This window comes from Trifolium pratense, linkage group LG4, assembly GCF_020283565.1.
Source record: "Trifolium pratense cultivar HEN17-A07 linkage group LG4, ARS_RC_1.1, whole genome shotgun sequence".
NCBI classification, from domain to species: domain Eukaryota; kingdom Viridiplantae; phylum Streptophyta; class Magnoliopsida; order Fabales; family Fabaceae; genus Trifolium; species Trifolium pratense.
The window spans coordinates 3,324,092-3,339,682 of NC_060062.1; the positions used below are offsets into that span (position 1 = coordinate 3,324,092).

Consider the following 15,591-nt stretch of genomic DNA (forward strand, 5'->3'; position numbering starts at 1 on the left):
AGATATAAAGTGGAAGAAATTGTGAGAGGAAAAATCAAATCAGCTTGAAAGAAAAATTAAACCAATCAATGCTCCTATAATACTATAACAACAATGACTTGCAAGTCACAATGTACACAATTTCTTGGCTGATAAAAAAAAAACTAGTGCAGATGACTTCCAAGTCAATGGAGGGTTAGAAAGATTCATATATATGAATCACAATAGAATTACTTTTTCCACCCTACTAATTTTTAGACGCGTCCTACGAATTTATCAAAATATTTTTGTCCGCTATTTAAGTAATTGATTCTACGTTTAAAATAAAAAAATTCTTGGTAGAAGGGTTTTTTTTTTCTCAAAAATCTCATTTTTATGACGTCTGCAACTTAAGTAGTGAATGTTATAAAAATGAGAAAATTTCATATTAGGAGGTGTTTTTTTCTTTCTCAAATTGCATATTTTTATAACGTCTGCTACTTAAGTAGAGAACTGGTAAAAATCTTGGTAGAGTGTTTTTTTTTTCTCAAATTTCACATTTTTATAACGTTCGCTACTTAAATAGTGAACTGGTAAAAATGTCAATATTTCTCATTTTTATAACGTCCACTACCGCAACTTAAGTAGCGAAAAAATAAAATGGAAAATATGTAGGGCGCACGAATAACAGATAGGGTGGTAAAAATAAATCTCGAATCATTCTACTGTATTGAATGTGCCTTAAAATGAATGATGCAAATAAAGTGACAAGGGACTACTTGTCCAAAAAAATAAAGAGAATAAGGAAATGAATAATGCTTATTTTTTTTAGTCAAAAGGAAAAATAAAATAAATATAAGAAAAAGATACAAAGACCGGGGGTCATTAAATCTGACCTGCCAATTCCTATTCAGGATGTCCTTGATATTATTAATGATGACTACATAGTGGTGCCACTCATCAACTGTTTCAGTAATTAATTTAAGCGTCATCACGGAGTTGGAATAGCACCACGAGTCCGTAATGTTCAACTCCCAAGCTAAATGAAGACCTTTATAGATTGCCATAAGCTCCGCATGGAGAATGTTGGTGACTCCGAAGTTGCCAACGAAGCCATGAATTACCAATAATCCCTCTGCTCCATCTGCATTTCCAATAATCCCCCGATAACCAGAGATACCAGGATTACCAATGCTGTTGCCGTCCACATTCAAAATCATACCGGTGCCTCCATGAGCATTCCATCGCACAAGCTTGGGTACCACTGTAGTATGTTAACCTTATTGAATCTACTGTCAATAATTATTTTGAATTTTTAATGAAAATGAAACTAAATTATACCATTCAAGTTGGCTATAAATATTAATGTTACATTCCTTACCATTTCATACAATCACACTTTCTTTTCTTTTCTTTGAGTTAAACAAAGCATTAACAGTAACACTTTCCACAAAATCTGCATTGCATTGATGAAGCAATATCAATCATTCATGAGTTGGTTGTTTCTCTGTATGCATCTTTTGCTCTTCCATTTTCCATCCTTTTCAATCTCTTCTTCTTCTTCTTCTTCTTCTTCTTCTTCTTCTTCTTCTTCTTTCGATTTCTCATGTCATCATGATGAGAGCTCTGCTTTGCTTCAGTTCAAGTCCTCCTTCACTTTATCTACTGAACGTGAACCTTATCATCTGAAAACAGCAACATGGAAAAAGGGCACTGATTGTTGCTCTTGGCATGGTGTGACATGTGACACCATCTCTGGTCACGTCATTGGTCTCAACCTTGGCTGTGAAGGCATTGAAGGTACATTACACCCTAATAGTACCCTTTTCCATCTTCCTCACCTCCAATCACTTAACCTTTCTTATATTGATTTCTATCCTTCTACTCCTTTTCATTTTAAGTTTGGTAGGTTTCTCAGTCTTAAACATCTAGACTTGTCTAAATGTAACTTTAAAGGTGAAGTTCCTATTCAAATCTCACATCTTTCCAAATTAGAATCACTTCATCTCTCTGTAAATGAAGAATTAGTTTGGAAAGAGACTACCTTGAAGAGGCTTGTACAAAATGCAACAAATTTAAGAGACCTTTTTTTGGATCAAACAAACATGTCTTCAATAAGACCAAACTCCATGGTATTTCTCTTCAATCAATCTTCCTCTTTGATTACTCTTAATCTTCGGCAAACGGGATTAAGTGGAAAATTGAAAAAGAGTATTTTTTGTTTACCAAATATTCAAGAGCTACATATGTCAGATAATTTCAACCTTGAAGGCCAACTTCCAGAATTGAGTTGCAGCACTTCTCTCAGAATCTTGGATCTCTCAAATTGTCAATTCAAAAAAGGGCCAATTCCTCTGTCTTTTTCTAACTTCACACACCTTACTTCGCTACTTATTTCAAACAATAATCTTAACGGTTCAATCCCATCCTCACTTTTAACTCTCCCACATCTAACTTATTTGGATGCCTCTTACAATGCTCTTAGTGGTCAAATCCCAAATGTATTTCCTCAGTCAAATAGATTTCAAGAATTAGACTTGAGTGACAACAAAATTGGCGGTCTGCTGCCAACGTCTCTTTCAAACCTTCAACAACTTATTTTCTTCAGCCTTTCAAACAATTCATTTCGCGGTAAAATCCCAAATGTGTTTAGTGGGATGACCAAACTGAAAGAAGTCTATCTAGCTGATAACAATTTACAAGGACAAATTCCATCTTCATTATTTAACTTGACTCAACTAATTGAATTAGATTTCTCTAATAATAAATTAGAGGGTTCCTTACCCAACAAAATTACAGGTTTCCAAAACCTAACTCTGTTGATTTTGATGTCCAACTTACTAAATGGAACAATTCCTTTGTGGTGTTTATCCTTGCCATCTTTAAGAGAAGTAGATCTATCAAACAATCGACTTACAGGGCATATCAGTGATGCATTCTCATCAAATTCCTTAGAGGTACTGTATCTAAATAACAACATGTTACAAGGAAATATTCCAGAATCCATTTTCAGACTTGCAAATCTAAGAGTCTTGAGGCTACAATCAAACAACTTGAGTGGTCTTGTCAATTTTCAAATCTTCTCCAAACTTCAAAATCTGTCAGATTTATCCCTTTCATGGAATAGTCAATTGTCACTAAACTTTGAATCTAATGTCTACAATAGTTTTAATCTATTTGTATTAGAATTAGCTTCTGTCAATCTGATCAAATTCCACAAATTACAAGGAAATTTCACAAATTTGTATTATCTTGATCTTTCCAATAACAAACTTAATGGAATGCCCAATTGCTTAATTGAAACGGATCAATTAATATTTTTAAACCTCTCTCAAAACTTGTTCTCGTCTGCAGATCAACTGATTGAAATGGCAGTGAATAATAAATATCTCTCTGATATCGATCTTAGTTTTAATTTACTGAATGGTGACATCCCTTTGGCAGTTTGCAATATAAGTTACCTTCAATTTCTGAACTTGGGACACAACAATTTGAGTGGTATCATTCCACAATGTTTTTCAAATTTTCAATCCCTTCAATTTTTGGATCTACAGATGAACAAATTTCATGCCACATTGCCAAGTAACTTTTCCGAGTACATTACCATTCTAAATCTTAATGGAAACCTATTAGAAGGCCTTTTGCCTAAATCTTTGTCCCATTGCAAATACCTGAAAATTTTAAATCTTGGAAGCAACAGATTAGAAGACAAATTTCCCGACTGGCTTCAAACTCTACAAGATTTGAAAGTGCTGGTTTTGAGAGACAACAGGTTCCATGGTCCCATTGCCAATTTAAAGATCAGACATCTATTTCCAAGTTTAGTCATTTTTGATATCTCGGGCAACAATTTTAGTGGCTTTCTACCAAAAGCCTATTTCAAAAATTATGAAGCCATGAAGAATGTTACTCAAGTTGGTGGGGATAGCAGTTTGATATACATGGATCCTTGGTGTGCAGACTTTAAAGAAGCATGCAGTACTGATTCTGTGACTGTGACAACAAAAGGTAACGAAATGACACTGGTGAGAATTCCAAAATTGTTTGTAAGTATTGATTTGTCAAGAAACAATTTTGAAGGAGAGATTCCAAATGCTATTGGAGAGCTTCAAGCACTCAAAGGCCTTAACCTTTCCCATAATAGACTCGTCGGTCATATTCCCCAATCCATCGGAAACTTGACAAACTTGGAATCTTTGGATCTTTCATCGAATATGTTAGCCGGTGTGATTCCTGCAGCATTAGCCAATTTGGGCTTTCTTGAAGTATTGAATCTTTCAAATAACCATCTTGTGGGAGAAATACCTCAAGGAACACAATTCAATACATTTACAAATGATTCATATGAAGGAAACTTGGGGCTATGTGGATTTCCATTGTCAAAGAAATGTGGACCTGAACCTCATTCTCCACCTCCACCTTCAGCCAACGACTTTAGGAGTGAAAAGAAATTTGGATTTGGATGGAAACCAGTGGCAATTGGATATGGATGTGGATTTGTGATTGGAATAGGCATTGGATATTTCGTGTTTTTGATTGGAAAGCCAAGATGGCTTGTGATGATATTTGGTGGTCAGCCTAAGAGAAGAGTGAACAGGAGAAAGGCTAGAGTGAGGAGGACCAATGGTTCAACTCAGATGGTGCCAATGTCATAGTTTCATTTTTGTGGTTTGATTTTGGGTTGTAAGTTTGTAATCTGAATGAATATATTGTGTGTTTTTAATTAATAAAATTGCAAGTTTATCCATATGTAATTTAGCTAGAATTCACTTTTTATCCAAAACCTATAAAAATACAGTTTGTACTGTGAAGTTATCTCAAATATATATATATGCATTTCAGTTAGAATCAGATGAGAAATTATATTTTTTTTAATAATAAAATAAGATGAAAATTTTGCATCAAAGTTTAGTGATGAAATGATATCTTATGACAGACAATCTCATCTGAATTATGTCACACTCTAAGTATTCCCCTCAGTCCTCACCTCCATAGAATATTTCATATTTGGTTCTCTCTACACCAAGTTTACACAGTCTAAATTATAATTTTGTAACATTGCTTTTCTTTTTCTCCTGTTTTCATTAGTTTATTACTTTTTGTTCTATCATAATTGAATCACATAATGATACTGATCATAGATAACTATTTTTTAAGACTAATGCAGTGTTTTTATTACGGTTAACATGATCAGGTAAAGCAATAAAAGAACTAAGATCATCTCTTTACAATAAGCTCCGAAACATCGGAAGGAGCCAAGCGTCAACAACAAAGATATTGCAGTTCTGTTCATGCAGTGTTGGTTTCTACTTTATACCGAATGGCTAAGATTGTTGTTTAGTTAATTAACCATTGTCAAGCCAATTTTGTTCACGTTCTTGATTTCACTTAACCTTTTATTTATGAAAATAAAAAGCTATATATAGCACTCTCTAAACTAAACTAGTTACCTTGTGTAGCAAGTAACTGTCATATGAGTTAGGTATCCTAACAAACCCTTCTAATAACTAACTTCTATTACAATAAGGATTGAATTACAGTACAAATCAACATACTAATCATGCATTGGAATGCAATAATGCAGGTTTGGGCTTTGGCTGCAGTATCAGCATGTGTAAATTGGATAGCTTTGGCATAGGCACTAGCAGGAAAGCTATCTATTAGAAGATTGGATCTATCAAATAATCCATTTACAGGATATTTAAGTTATACTCCCTCTATTACTTTTTAAGTGTCTTTTGACGTCAATATCATGTAGATTAATTTTATGCTTGTCTACTAAAACATTCTTCAACTTCATATTACTAATAATATAATTAATTAATTAATATGCACACAATGGTCATGTGCATAGGCGGAGCCAGGAATTTTAAAAAGCCTGGGCAAAATTTAAATCGCAAATTCACATGTGACATAATATATAAATAGTCATAAAATCGAAATGAAAGAGGCTCATCATTTTGTCAACAAAAGTACAATTTGAAATTAAGAGAGAAACAACATAACATACCAATGGTGTACTAAATAAAATTAGGAGGCAAATCCCCTTTCCGAGACTTCTTTGCGGTGAATGTTCGAATAATATCAACATCATCACACATAAACTTGAATCACTAATTCTGTATCTTCCATATATCTGTAGCAGTCCAACTTATTAACTATGCAAAAGAAATTATCAAAATACCAATTCTCACCATAACTCATAACCATCATCAGTTCAGAACCATAAGTTCTCGCTATCATTTTAAAAGTAAATGCAACTTGAACAATTAAACTTGCATTATGATTAAAATAGTAGTGATGATCCTTCCACACAGACCAATAATCATCATAAAATAGAGTATTGAAGTAGCTCCAAATATGAACATGTAAAGCAATTGACAACTCATGAACACCTGTTGTAGATTAATTTCAATTATGTCCAAAGAATCAAAACTACCATTCTTTTTAAAGGTATTAGCATGCTCTTGAACACAATCATAAATTAGGTGTATCTTGTAATAGAAATAGGTGAACCCAGTCACAAACTTGACATTGCTGAACATGGATGCAAGTTCAACAAGATCAGGTCTATCTTGTAATAAAGCTAAATTAACTAGTTGTGTTTCCAAAAAATAGCCAGACATTTGATCAAACACTTGGAGGACAATAAGCTAAATTAACCAGTCACAACGAATCAAAGACAGAGTCCCAAATATATCCATGAGTGTATAGGACAAAGCAAAAAAAAAAGTAAAAAGAGGGACCAAGCAATTGTGGGATCAGAACTTAAAACTAGCTTAAAAATCAAAATCAAAGTTCCAAAATCAATAACACAAAGTTCCAAACAAGCTTAAAAGGGCATTAGGATGTCAATGCCTTCTTGGTATATAAAATTTGAATTAAATTATATATTTTATAACATCGAGTAAAAGAAGAATATGTTTTGATGAATATGATTATGAAAACAATCAGTTAGGTGTCTGGTCACAACTCAAAAATTTGGATCTTTTGTAGCTGTTGCATAGGCGCAAAGCTGTTGGATATTAGATCGAAATGGATGCAATTGATTCTAGATTTTGATCTGACGTCTTGTGCATACCGTTCAACACTTAAATCTCAACAAGTTTTTAGGGACCAGAAGCTAAAGTTTTGACTTATATATTGTTCTTGTAGCTGGTTAGTTATTATTATTGAGAAGCACATTGACCCACCATTGAAGGAAGGAAGGAATATAGTAGAAATTAATGGGAGAGGAAGAATTTATAGACAACGCTCTGTTGATTGATCACTACTCTTCTTCCGGCGAGGTGTTAGTTGAAGAGCCTTTCAGGAGAACAGGTGATTAACTTCTGCTTATAATTCTACTCTATATATTATTATGATTATGAATTATGATGACTAATAATTTGTACTTCCTCCCTCAAAAATGCTTTTGTATGTAAAAGTATACTACTGTGACTAATTTTCTTCATAATTCCTTCTAACAATTTCTACATCTACATTTCATGCATCAGCTATATATTTCCCAGTAGAGATGTATTTTGTGCAGAATAAAATTGAATCTTGGTCTACAAAATGGATTTTTCTTAGGATTTTTAGCTTTGTTTGTTTTTTGGTGACAGTATTGAGTCTTGTTGGATCACTTGAAGGAATCATAAGTGAGAAACTAAGCTAAAAAGTTTATACCAATATCCTTAAAAGTGCTTAATTTGTTTAAGTTTGTTACTAATAAGGAAGGTTGAGTTGCTCATAAGCAAGCATTGTGATGATGTGACACCTCTAAGAAAACTCTACTTATTTGATAAAAAAAAAAAACTCCACTTATAAATATTTAATTTAATTAAATTTTTCATAAGAATGAATTGCACAAAACATGTTTTTATATTATTTATAACTTTCCACTATCATAACCGTACCATTAAGTATTTTCCACTATTACACTTCCCTAACCTTAGAACTTCTTGCAATTGTAACCAACATAGAGTAATAAAAGAAATATCGCTTAATTTTCAGTTTCACTCTAACCTTTATAACCACCACTTATCACTTTTTTTTCCATATTTGTTCTATACATTTGACACTTGCAATGGTACTCATGAGATCATATACATCTTCAAGTTGTACACTTTGTCTACTATTGATAGCAATCTCAGCAAAATATGTAGACATTTTTTCAATATGCCTGTGTTCATTTGTCTTTTATAGTAAACTTAATTATTGTACATTCTTTTGTTCTTTTGTTACTTTTATATTCATTTATTCTTTAATGTCATGAAGGGAAAACATGATTGATTGCTCATGTTCGGAATGTGAGGAAGATTTGAAAGAGAACTTAGGTGAGTTTTGTCAATCCCTTGAATAATTTCCTAACTTATCAGCTACACTCAAAACAATTTCAACAAGTAAGTAGATCACATTTTACCAACTTTTTATCTATTTTGTTTTTAAATTTACATATTTGTTGTTTTTATATATGAACACATAGATGAAGACATATGGTTTTATGGACAACCTCACCATTAACACTAATATTCATTGGAATTTCATGTTTTTCAATCGTTACCAGTGTTATGAAAAATGATATGTTGCTGATTGGAAAATGGTGTATGTATTGGTGCAAGTCAAGTATAATTTTTAATTTAGTTTTATATATATAGTCCCATTCAATTTTTTTTTTTTACATAATTGTTATATATTATTACTGTGATTTTTATTAAATATATGACTAATCTTTACTTTTTTTATTCATTGCTAGCAACATCTCTATTTAATTTTAGGTACAAGTAAAATTCAAAACACGGAACTCAAGAGTCGTCCCCAAGAATTTTAATCGAACCCGTGCAACGCACGGGTTCACCCCTAGTGCTACATAATGTAAAAGGTTGTACACTTGTACTGCTCATTGCTTCATGAGAATCATCTAAAGATTGCTACATAATATACAAATATGTCTTATGAGAAATTTGATTTTACAAAATTCACAAAGACACAACCAATAGTTTTCAATTTCATATGATCTCCTTGTAGACTCTCTGCAGATGCCTTCTTGTAATTAATAGCAACGTTCACATATCAAGGTTTTCAAGACTGTCCATAAATAAAGTAAGGCAAATGGTTACGCGTATTTCCGAATACTTTTTAAGATATTAAATAGTAAGTTTTTTTTATAGAAAATTTATAGGAATGTATAAAATTAACACATTGAAAATTATAGTGTTTAATATTTTGAATAAAAAATTTATTTAAATGAAATGTTTAAAGAGTGTATGGAGACGCTTGTTAAGAAGATCCATAAAGTAAAAATATGAAGTGGAATTTATTTAAATGAAATGTTTAAAGAGTATATGGAGACGCTTGTTAAGAAGATCCATAAAGTAAAAATATGAAGTGGAAGAAATTGTGAGAAAAAAAAAAACAACTAGTGCAGATGACTTCCAAGTCCATGTAGACGACCAGGAGAATCAATAAAGTAAAACACAGTATCTTACCGTTTTAATGTACCCAGATTACACGGGAAATATTAATGGGAGACAATCATAACAACGTAATAGATGGTCTAGAAAATTAATGTTTTTTTTTTTTTTTTTATTTATCGTTAGTTGATTTAGTGGTGACTGACATTAGATTTGATAAGGAGGATTACGGTTCAATTCCTTCAACTGCGATTCGGAGGAAACTTGAACCACTTGATATCGTCAGAACTGACATTCGAATCAAATTAGACGGTCTAATGAGCCGGATAATGGTGGTGAAAAAAAATTAATGTTTTTTTTTTTGGAATAACAAATTGAATTCTCCATCTAGAATGGTGGGGAAGAGAGGTTGATTAAACAAATTTGTATCTTCACTTTAAAAATAATGTAAAGATATAAAGTGGAAGAAATTGTGATCAGGGGAAAAATAAAATCAGCTTGAAAGAAAAATTAAACCAATCAATGATCCTATAATACAATAACAATGACTTGCAACTTGCAAGTCAATGGACACAATTTCTTGGTTGATAAAAAAAAAAACAATGACTTCCAAGTCAACGGAGGGTTAAAAAGATTCACATAAATATGTACCAATAAATTCCTTATATATTCTTTCAATTATTTTTTTATATTGATATTTTTTTTTCACCACTAGTTTAATCTGGTTCGGGGTCAGTTCTAGCATCAAGTGGTTCCAGCCCCGTCCTGATTGCAGTTGTGGGGGATCGAACCGCGGCCCTCCCTACCAAGTTCAGCGTCAATCACCACTGAACCAACTAACGATTGGTTATCCATATTCTTTTAGTTTAGGTTAAATTGGACAATTGTTCGCTTAACTTATTTATTAGTTTTATATCGGTCTCTTAACTAATTAACGTTATAAATTGTTCTCTTAACTTTAATTATGTTTGTCATATCGGTCTCTTAGCTAATTAACATTACAAATTGATAAATAAGTTAAGCGACAAATTTGTAACGAGCATAACAACGTAATAGATGGTCTAGAAAATTAATGTTATTTTACCAATCTTTAATTGGTCTAATGGTGATTGACGTTGAACTTGATAGGGAGAACGCTGGTTCGATCCTCCACAACTGTGATCGAGAAGGGGCTGGAACCACTTGATGTCAGAAGTGACATTCCAACCATATTTATATCTTGATTAAAAAGAAAAACAAATTTGTATCTTTACTTTAAAAATAATGTAAAGATAAGTAAAGTGGAAGAAATTGTGAGAGGATAATCAAATCAGCTTGAAAGAAAAATTAAACCAATCAATGCTCCTATAATACAATAACAACAATGACTTGCAAGTCACAATGTACACAATTTCTTGGTTGATAAAAAAAAAAAAAAGACTTCCAAGTCAATGGAAGGTTAGAAAGATTCATATATATGAATCACAAATGAATTACCTTTTTCACCCTACTAATTTTAATTTTCACCGCGTACTACGAATTTATCAAAATATTTTTGTCCGTTATTTAAGTAATGAATTCTACGTTTAAAATAAAAAAATTCATGGTAGAAGGGTTTTTTTTTCAAAAATCTCATTTTTATGAAGTCCGCAACTTAAGTAGCAGGATGTTATAAAAATGAGAAAATTTTATGTTAGGAGGTGTTGTCCGCTACTTAAATAGTGAATGGTAAAAATCTTGGTAGGATGTTTTTTCCTCAAAATTTCTCATTTTTATAACGTTCGCTACCGCTACTTAAGTAGCGAAAAAGTAAAATAGAAAACGTGTAGGGGGCACAAATAATCGATAGGGTGGTAAAAATAAATCTCGAATCATACTACTGTATTGAATGGGACTTAAAATGAATGATGCAAATAAAGTGACAAGGGTCTGCTTGTCAAAAAAAATAAAGAGAATAAGGAAATGAATGAAGCTTATTTTGTTTGTCTAAAGGAAAAATAAAATAAATATAAGAAAAAGATACAAAGATCGGGAACATTAAACCTGACCTGCCAATTCCTATTCAGGATGTCCTTGATATTATTAATGATGGCTGCATAGTGGTGCCACTAATCAACCGTTTCAATAATTAATTTAAGCGCCGTCAGGGAGTTGGAATAGCACCACGAGTCCGTAATGTTCAACTCCCAAGCTAAATGAAGACCTTTATAGATTGCCATAAGCTCCGCATGGAGAATGTTGGTGACTATGAGGTTGCCAACGAAGCCATGAATCCATGCTCCATCTGCATTTCCAATAACCCCCCATAACCAGAAATACCAGGATTACCAATGCTGTTGTCGTCCACATTCAAAATCATACCGGTGCCGCCATGAGCATTCCATCACACAAGCTTGGGTACCACTGTAGTATGTTAACCTTATTGAATCTACTGTCAATAATTATTTTGAATTTTTAATGAAAATGAAACTAAATTAAGAGTTGAGATCAACTCCATTTGCTTATCCTTCTTTTCCTCCAGTGCTTTACTAGATGTCTGCCACGTGGCAAGTAGTGATATTAACAGTCCAGATTTTTTTTTGCTATAGTGCAATCTTGCCACCACACATGCACTGCATCTGCACTGTCAAGAGAGAGAAACACATTTTAGTGCTTCTATGGTTACTCTTCATCTTCTTCAATGCCACTGTCTTCTCCCTCCTCTCTATTTCAACAAAACTCCGCCACTTCAAGTTGGCTATAAATATTAATGTTACATTCCTTACCATTTCATACAATCACACTTTCTTTTCTTTTCTTTGAGTTAAACGAAGCATTAACACTTTCCACAAAATCTGCATTGCATTGATGAAGCAAAATCAATCATTCATGAGTTGGTTGCTTCTGTTTTTGCATCTTTTCCTTTTCACTTCTTCTTCTTCTTCTTTCAATTTCTTATGTCATCATGATGAGAGCTCTAATTTGCTTCAATTCAAGTCTTCCTTCGATATAATTACTTACTCTTATTGTGATGAACCTGCTTCAAAGACAGCAACATGGAAAAATGGGACTGATTGTTGTTCCTGGGATGGTGTCACCTGTGACACCATCTCTGGTCACGTGGTTGGTCTCAACCTTGGCTGTGAAGGCATTGAAGGTACATTACACCCTAATAGTACCCTTTTCCATCTTCCTCACCTCCAATCACTTAACCTTTCTTACAATTATTTCTATTCTTCTCCTTTTCATTTTAAGTTTGGTGGGTTTCTAAGTCTTACACATCTAGACTTGTCTGATTGTAACTTTGAAGGTGAAGTTCCTATTCAAATATCACATCTTTCCAAATTAGAATCACTTCATCTCTCTTTGAATGATGAGTTAGTTTGGAAAGAGACTACCTTGAAGAGGCTTGCACAAAATGCAACTAATTTAAGGGAGTTGCTTCTGGACGAAACTGATATGTCCTCAATAAGACCAGACTCTATAGTTTTGATCTTCAATCAATCTTCCTCTTTGATTACTCTTAATCTTCATAACTCAAGATTAAGTGGAAAATTGAAAAAGAGTCTTTTTTGTTTACCAAATATTCAACAGCTAGATATGTCATGGAATGACAACCTTGAAGGCCAACTTCCAGAATTGAGTTGCAGCAGCACTTCTCTCAGAATCTTGGATCTCTCAAATTGTCCATTCAAAAAAGGGCCAATTCCTCAGTCTTTTTCTAACCTCACACACCTTACGTCCCTAACTATTTCAAGTAATAATCTTAACGGTTCAATCCCATCCTCACTTTTAACTATTCCAAATCTAACTTATTTGTTTCTCAGTAACAATGATCTTAGTGGTCAAATTCCAAATGTATTTCCTCTGTCAAATAGATTTCAAGTACTATACTTGAGTTCCAACAAAATTGGAGGTGAGATACCATCATCACTTTCAAACCTTCAACAACTTACTGTCTTACATCTTTCATCCAATTTATTTTCCGGTCAAATCCCAGATGTGTTTGGTAGGATGACCGAACTTCAATACCTCTATCTAGCTGATAACAATTTACAAGGACAAATTCCATCTTCATTATTTAACTTGACTCAACTAGTTCTATTAGATTTCTATAATAATAAATTAGAGGGTCCCTTACCCAACAAAATTACAGGTTTCCAAAACCTAACTTATTTGAGATTAAATGACAACTTACTAAATGGAACAATTCCTTTGTGGTGTTTATCCTTGCCATCTTTGATAAAAGTAGATCTATCAAACAATCGACTTACATGGCATGTCGATGATGCATTCTCATCAAATTCCTTAGAGGCACTGTATCTAAATAACAACATGTTACAAGGTGAGATTCCAAAGTCCATTTTCAGCCTTGCAAGCCTACGAAACTTGCAGCTAGATTCAAACAACTTGAGTGGTCTTTTCAATATTCAAATCTTCTCCAAACTTCAAAATTTGGTGTCTCTGTCCCTTTCACAAAATAGTCAATTGTCACTAAACTTTGAATCTAATGTCTCTTACAGTTTTAATCAGCTATATTCATTAGAATTAGCTTCTGTCAATCTGATCAAATTCCACAAATTACAAGGAAATTTCACAAATTTGTATAATCTTGATCTTTCTAATAACAAACTTAATGGAATGCCCAAATGCTTAATTGAAACAGGTCACTTGCAATTTTTTAACCTCTCTCAAAATTTGTTCACGTCAACAGATCAATTGATTGAAATGGCAGTGAATAATGAAGATCTCTCTGGTATCGATCTTAGTTTTAATTCACTGAATGGTGACATCCCTTTGGAAGTTTGCAATATAACTTCTGAACTTGAATTTCTGAACTTGGGACACAACAATTTTAGTGGTATCATTCCACAATGTTTTTCAAATTTTCAATCCCTTAAATTTTTGAATCTACAGATGAACAAATTTCATGGCACTTTGCCAAGTAACTTTTCAGATAACCTTGACACTCTAAATCTTAATGGAAACTTATTAGAAGGCCTTTTGCCTAAATCTTTGTCCCATTGCAAAAGCCTCAAAGTTTTAAATCTTGGAAGCAACAGATTAGAAGACAAATTTCCCGACTGGCTTCAAACTCTACAAGATTTGAAAGTACTGGTTTTGAGAGACAACAGGTTCCATGGTCCCATTGCCAATTTAAAGATGAAGCATCTATTTCCAAGTTTAGTCATTTTTGATATCTCGGGCAACAATTTTAGTGGTTTTCTACCTAAAGCTTATTTAAAAAATTATGAAGCCATGAAGAATGTTACTCAAGTGGGTGGGGATAGCAGTTTGATATACATGGATGTCTGGTGTGATAAGCCATACCGAGGACCAAAATGCACGAATTCTGTGACTGTGACGACAAAAGGGATCAAAATGACACTGGTGAGAATTCCAAAATTCTTTGTAAGTATTGATTTCTCCAGAAACAAATTTGAAGGAGAGATTCCAAAGTCTATTGGAGAGCTTCATGCACTCAAAGGTCTTAACCTTTCCCATAATAGACTTGTCGGTCATATTCCCCAATCCATGGGAAACTTGACAAACTTGGAATCTTTGGATCTTTCATCGAATATGTTAGCCGGTGTGATTCCTGCAGCATTAGCCAATTTGGGCTTTCTTGAAGTATTGAATCTTTCAAATAACCATCTTGTGGGAGAAATACCTCAAGGAACACAATTCAATACATTTACAAATGATTCATATGAAGGAAACTTGGGGCTATGTGGATTTCCATTGTCAAAGAAATGTGGACCTGAACCTCATTCTCCACCTCCACCTCCAGCCAACAACTTTAGGAGTGAAGAGAAATTTGGATTTGGATGGAAACCAGTGGCAATTGGATATGGATGTGGATTTGTGATTGGAATAGGCATTGGATATTTTGTGTTTTTGATTGGAAAGCCAAGATGGCTTGTGATGCTATTTGGTGGTCAGCCTAAGAGAAGAGTGAACAGGAGTAGGATTAGAGTGAGGAGAACCAATGGTTCTACTCAGATGGTGCAAATGTCATAGTTTCATTTTTGTGGTTTGATTTTGGGTTGTAAGTTTGTAATCTGAATGAATATATTGTGTGTTTTTATCCATATGTAATTTAGCTAGAATTCATAAGTTTTATCCCATTTAATCATCTCTTTACAATGAGCTCCGAAACATCGGAAGGAGCCAAGCATCAACAACAAAGATATTGCAGTTCAGTTCATGCAGTGTTGGTTTCTACTTTATACCGAATGGCTAAGATTGTTGTTTAGTTAATTAACCATTGTCAAGCCAA

The 15,591-nt window shown here is 33.3% G+C and overlaps 1 protein-coding gene across 2 annotated transcripts; it reads left to right on the forward strand.

Annotated features, from left to right (window-relative positions):
• Positions 1–1,351: 1,351 nt before the first annotated feature.
• On the forward strand, positions 1,352–15,591 carry LOC123919876 (receptor like protein 27-like). 2 transcript variants are annotated; one of them, XM_045971898.1, is made up of 3 exons: positions 1,390–1,758; positions 1,915–2,757; positions 13,468–15,591. In XM_045971898.1, exons 1-3 carry the CDS (start codon positions 1,428–1,430, stop codon positions 15,330–15,332), a joined length of 3,039 nt encoding a protein of 1,012 aa, XP_045827854.1. In that variant the 5' UTR covers positions 1,390–1,427; the 3' UTR covers positions 15,333–15,591. The 2 variants fall into 2 exon arrangements, with proteins under 2 accessions (XP_045827853.1, XP_045827854.1); XM_045971897.1 differs by having other exon boundaries at positions 1,352–2,757.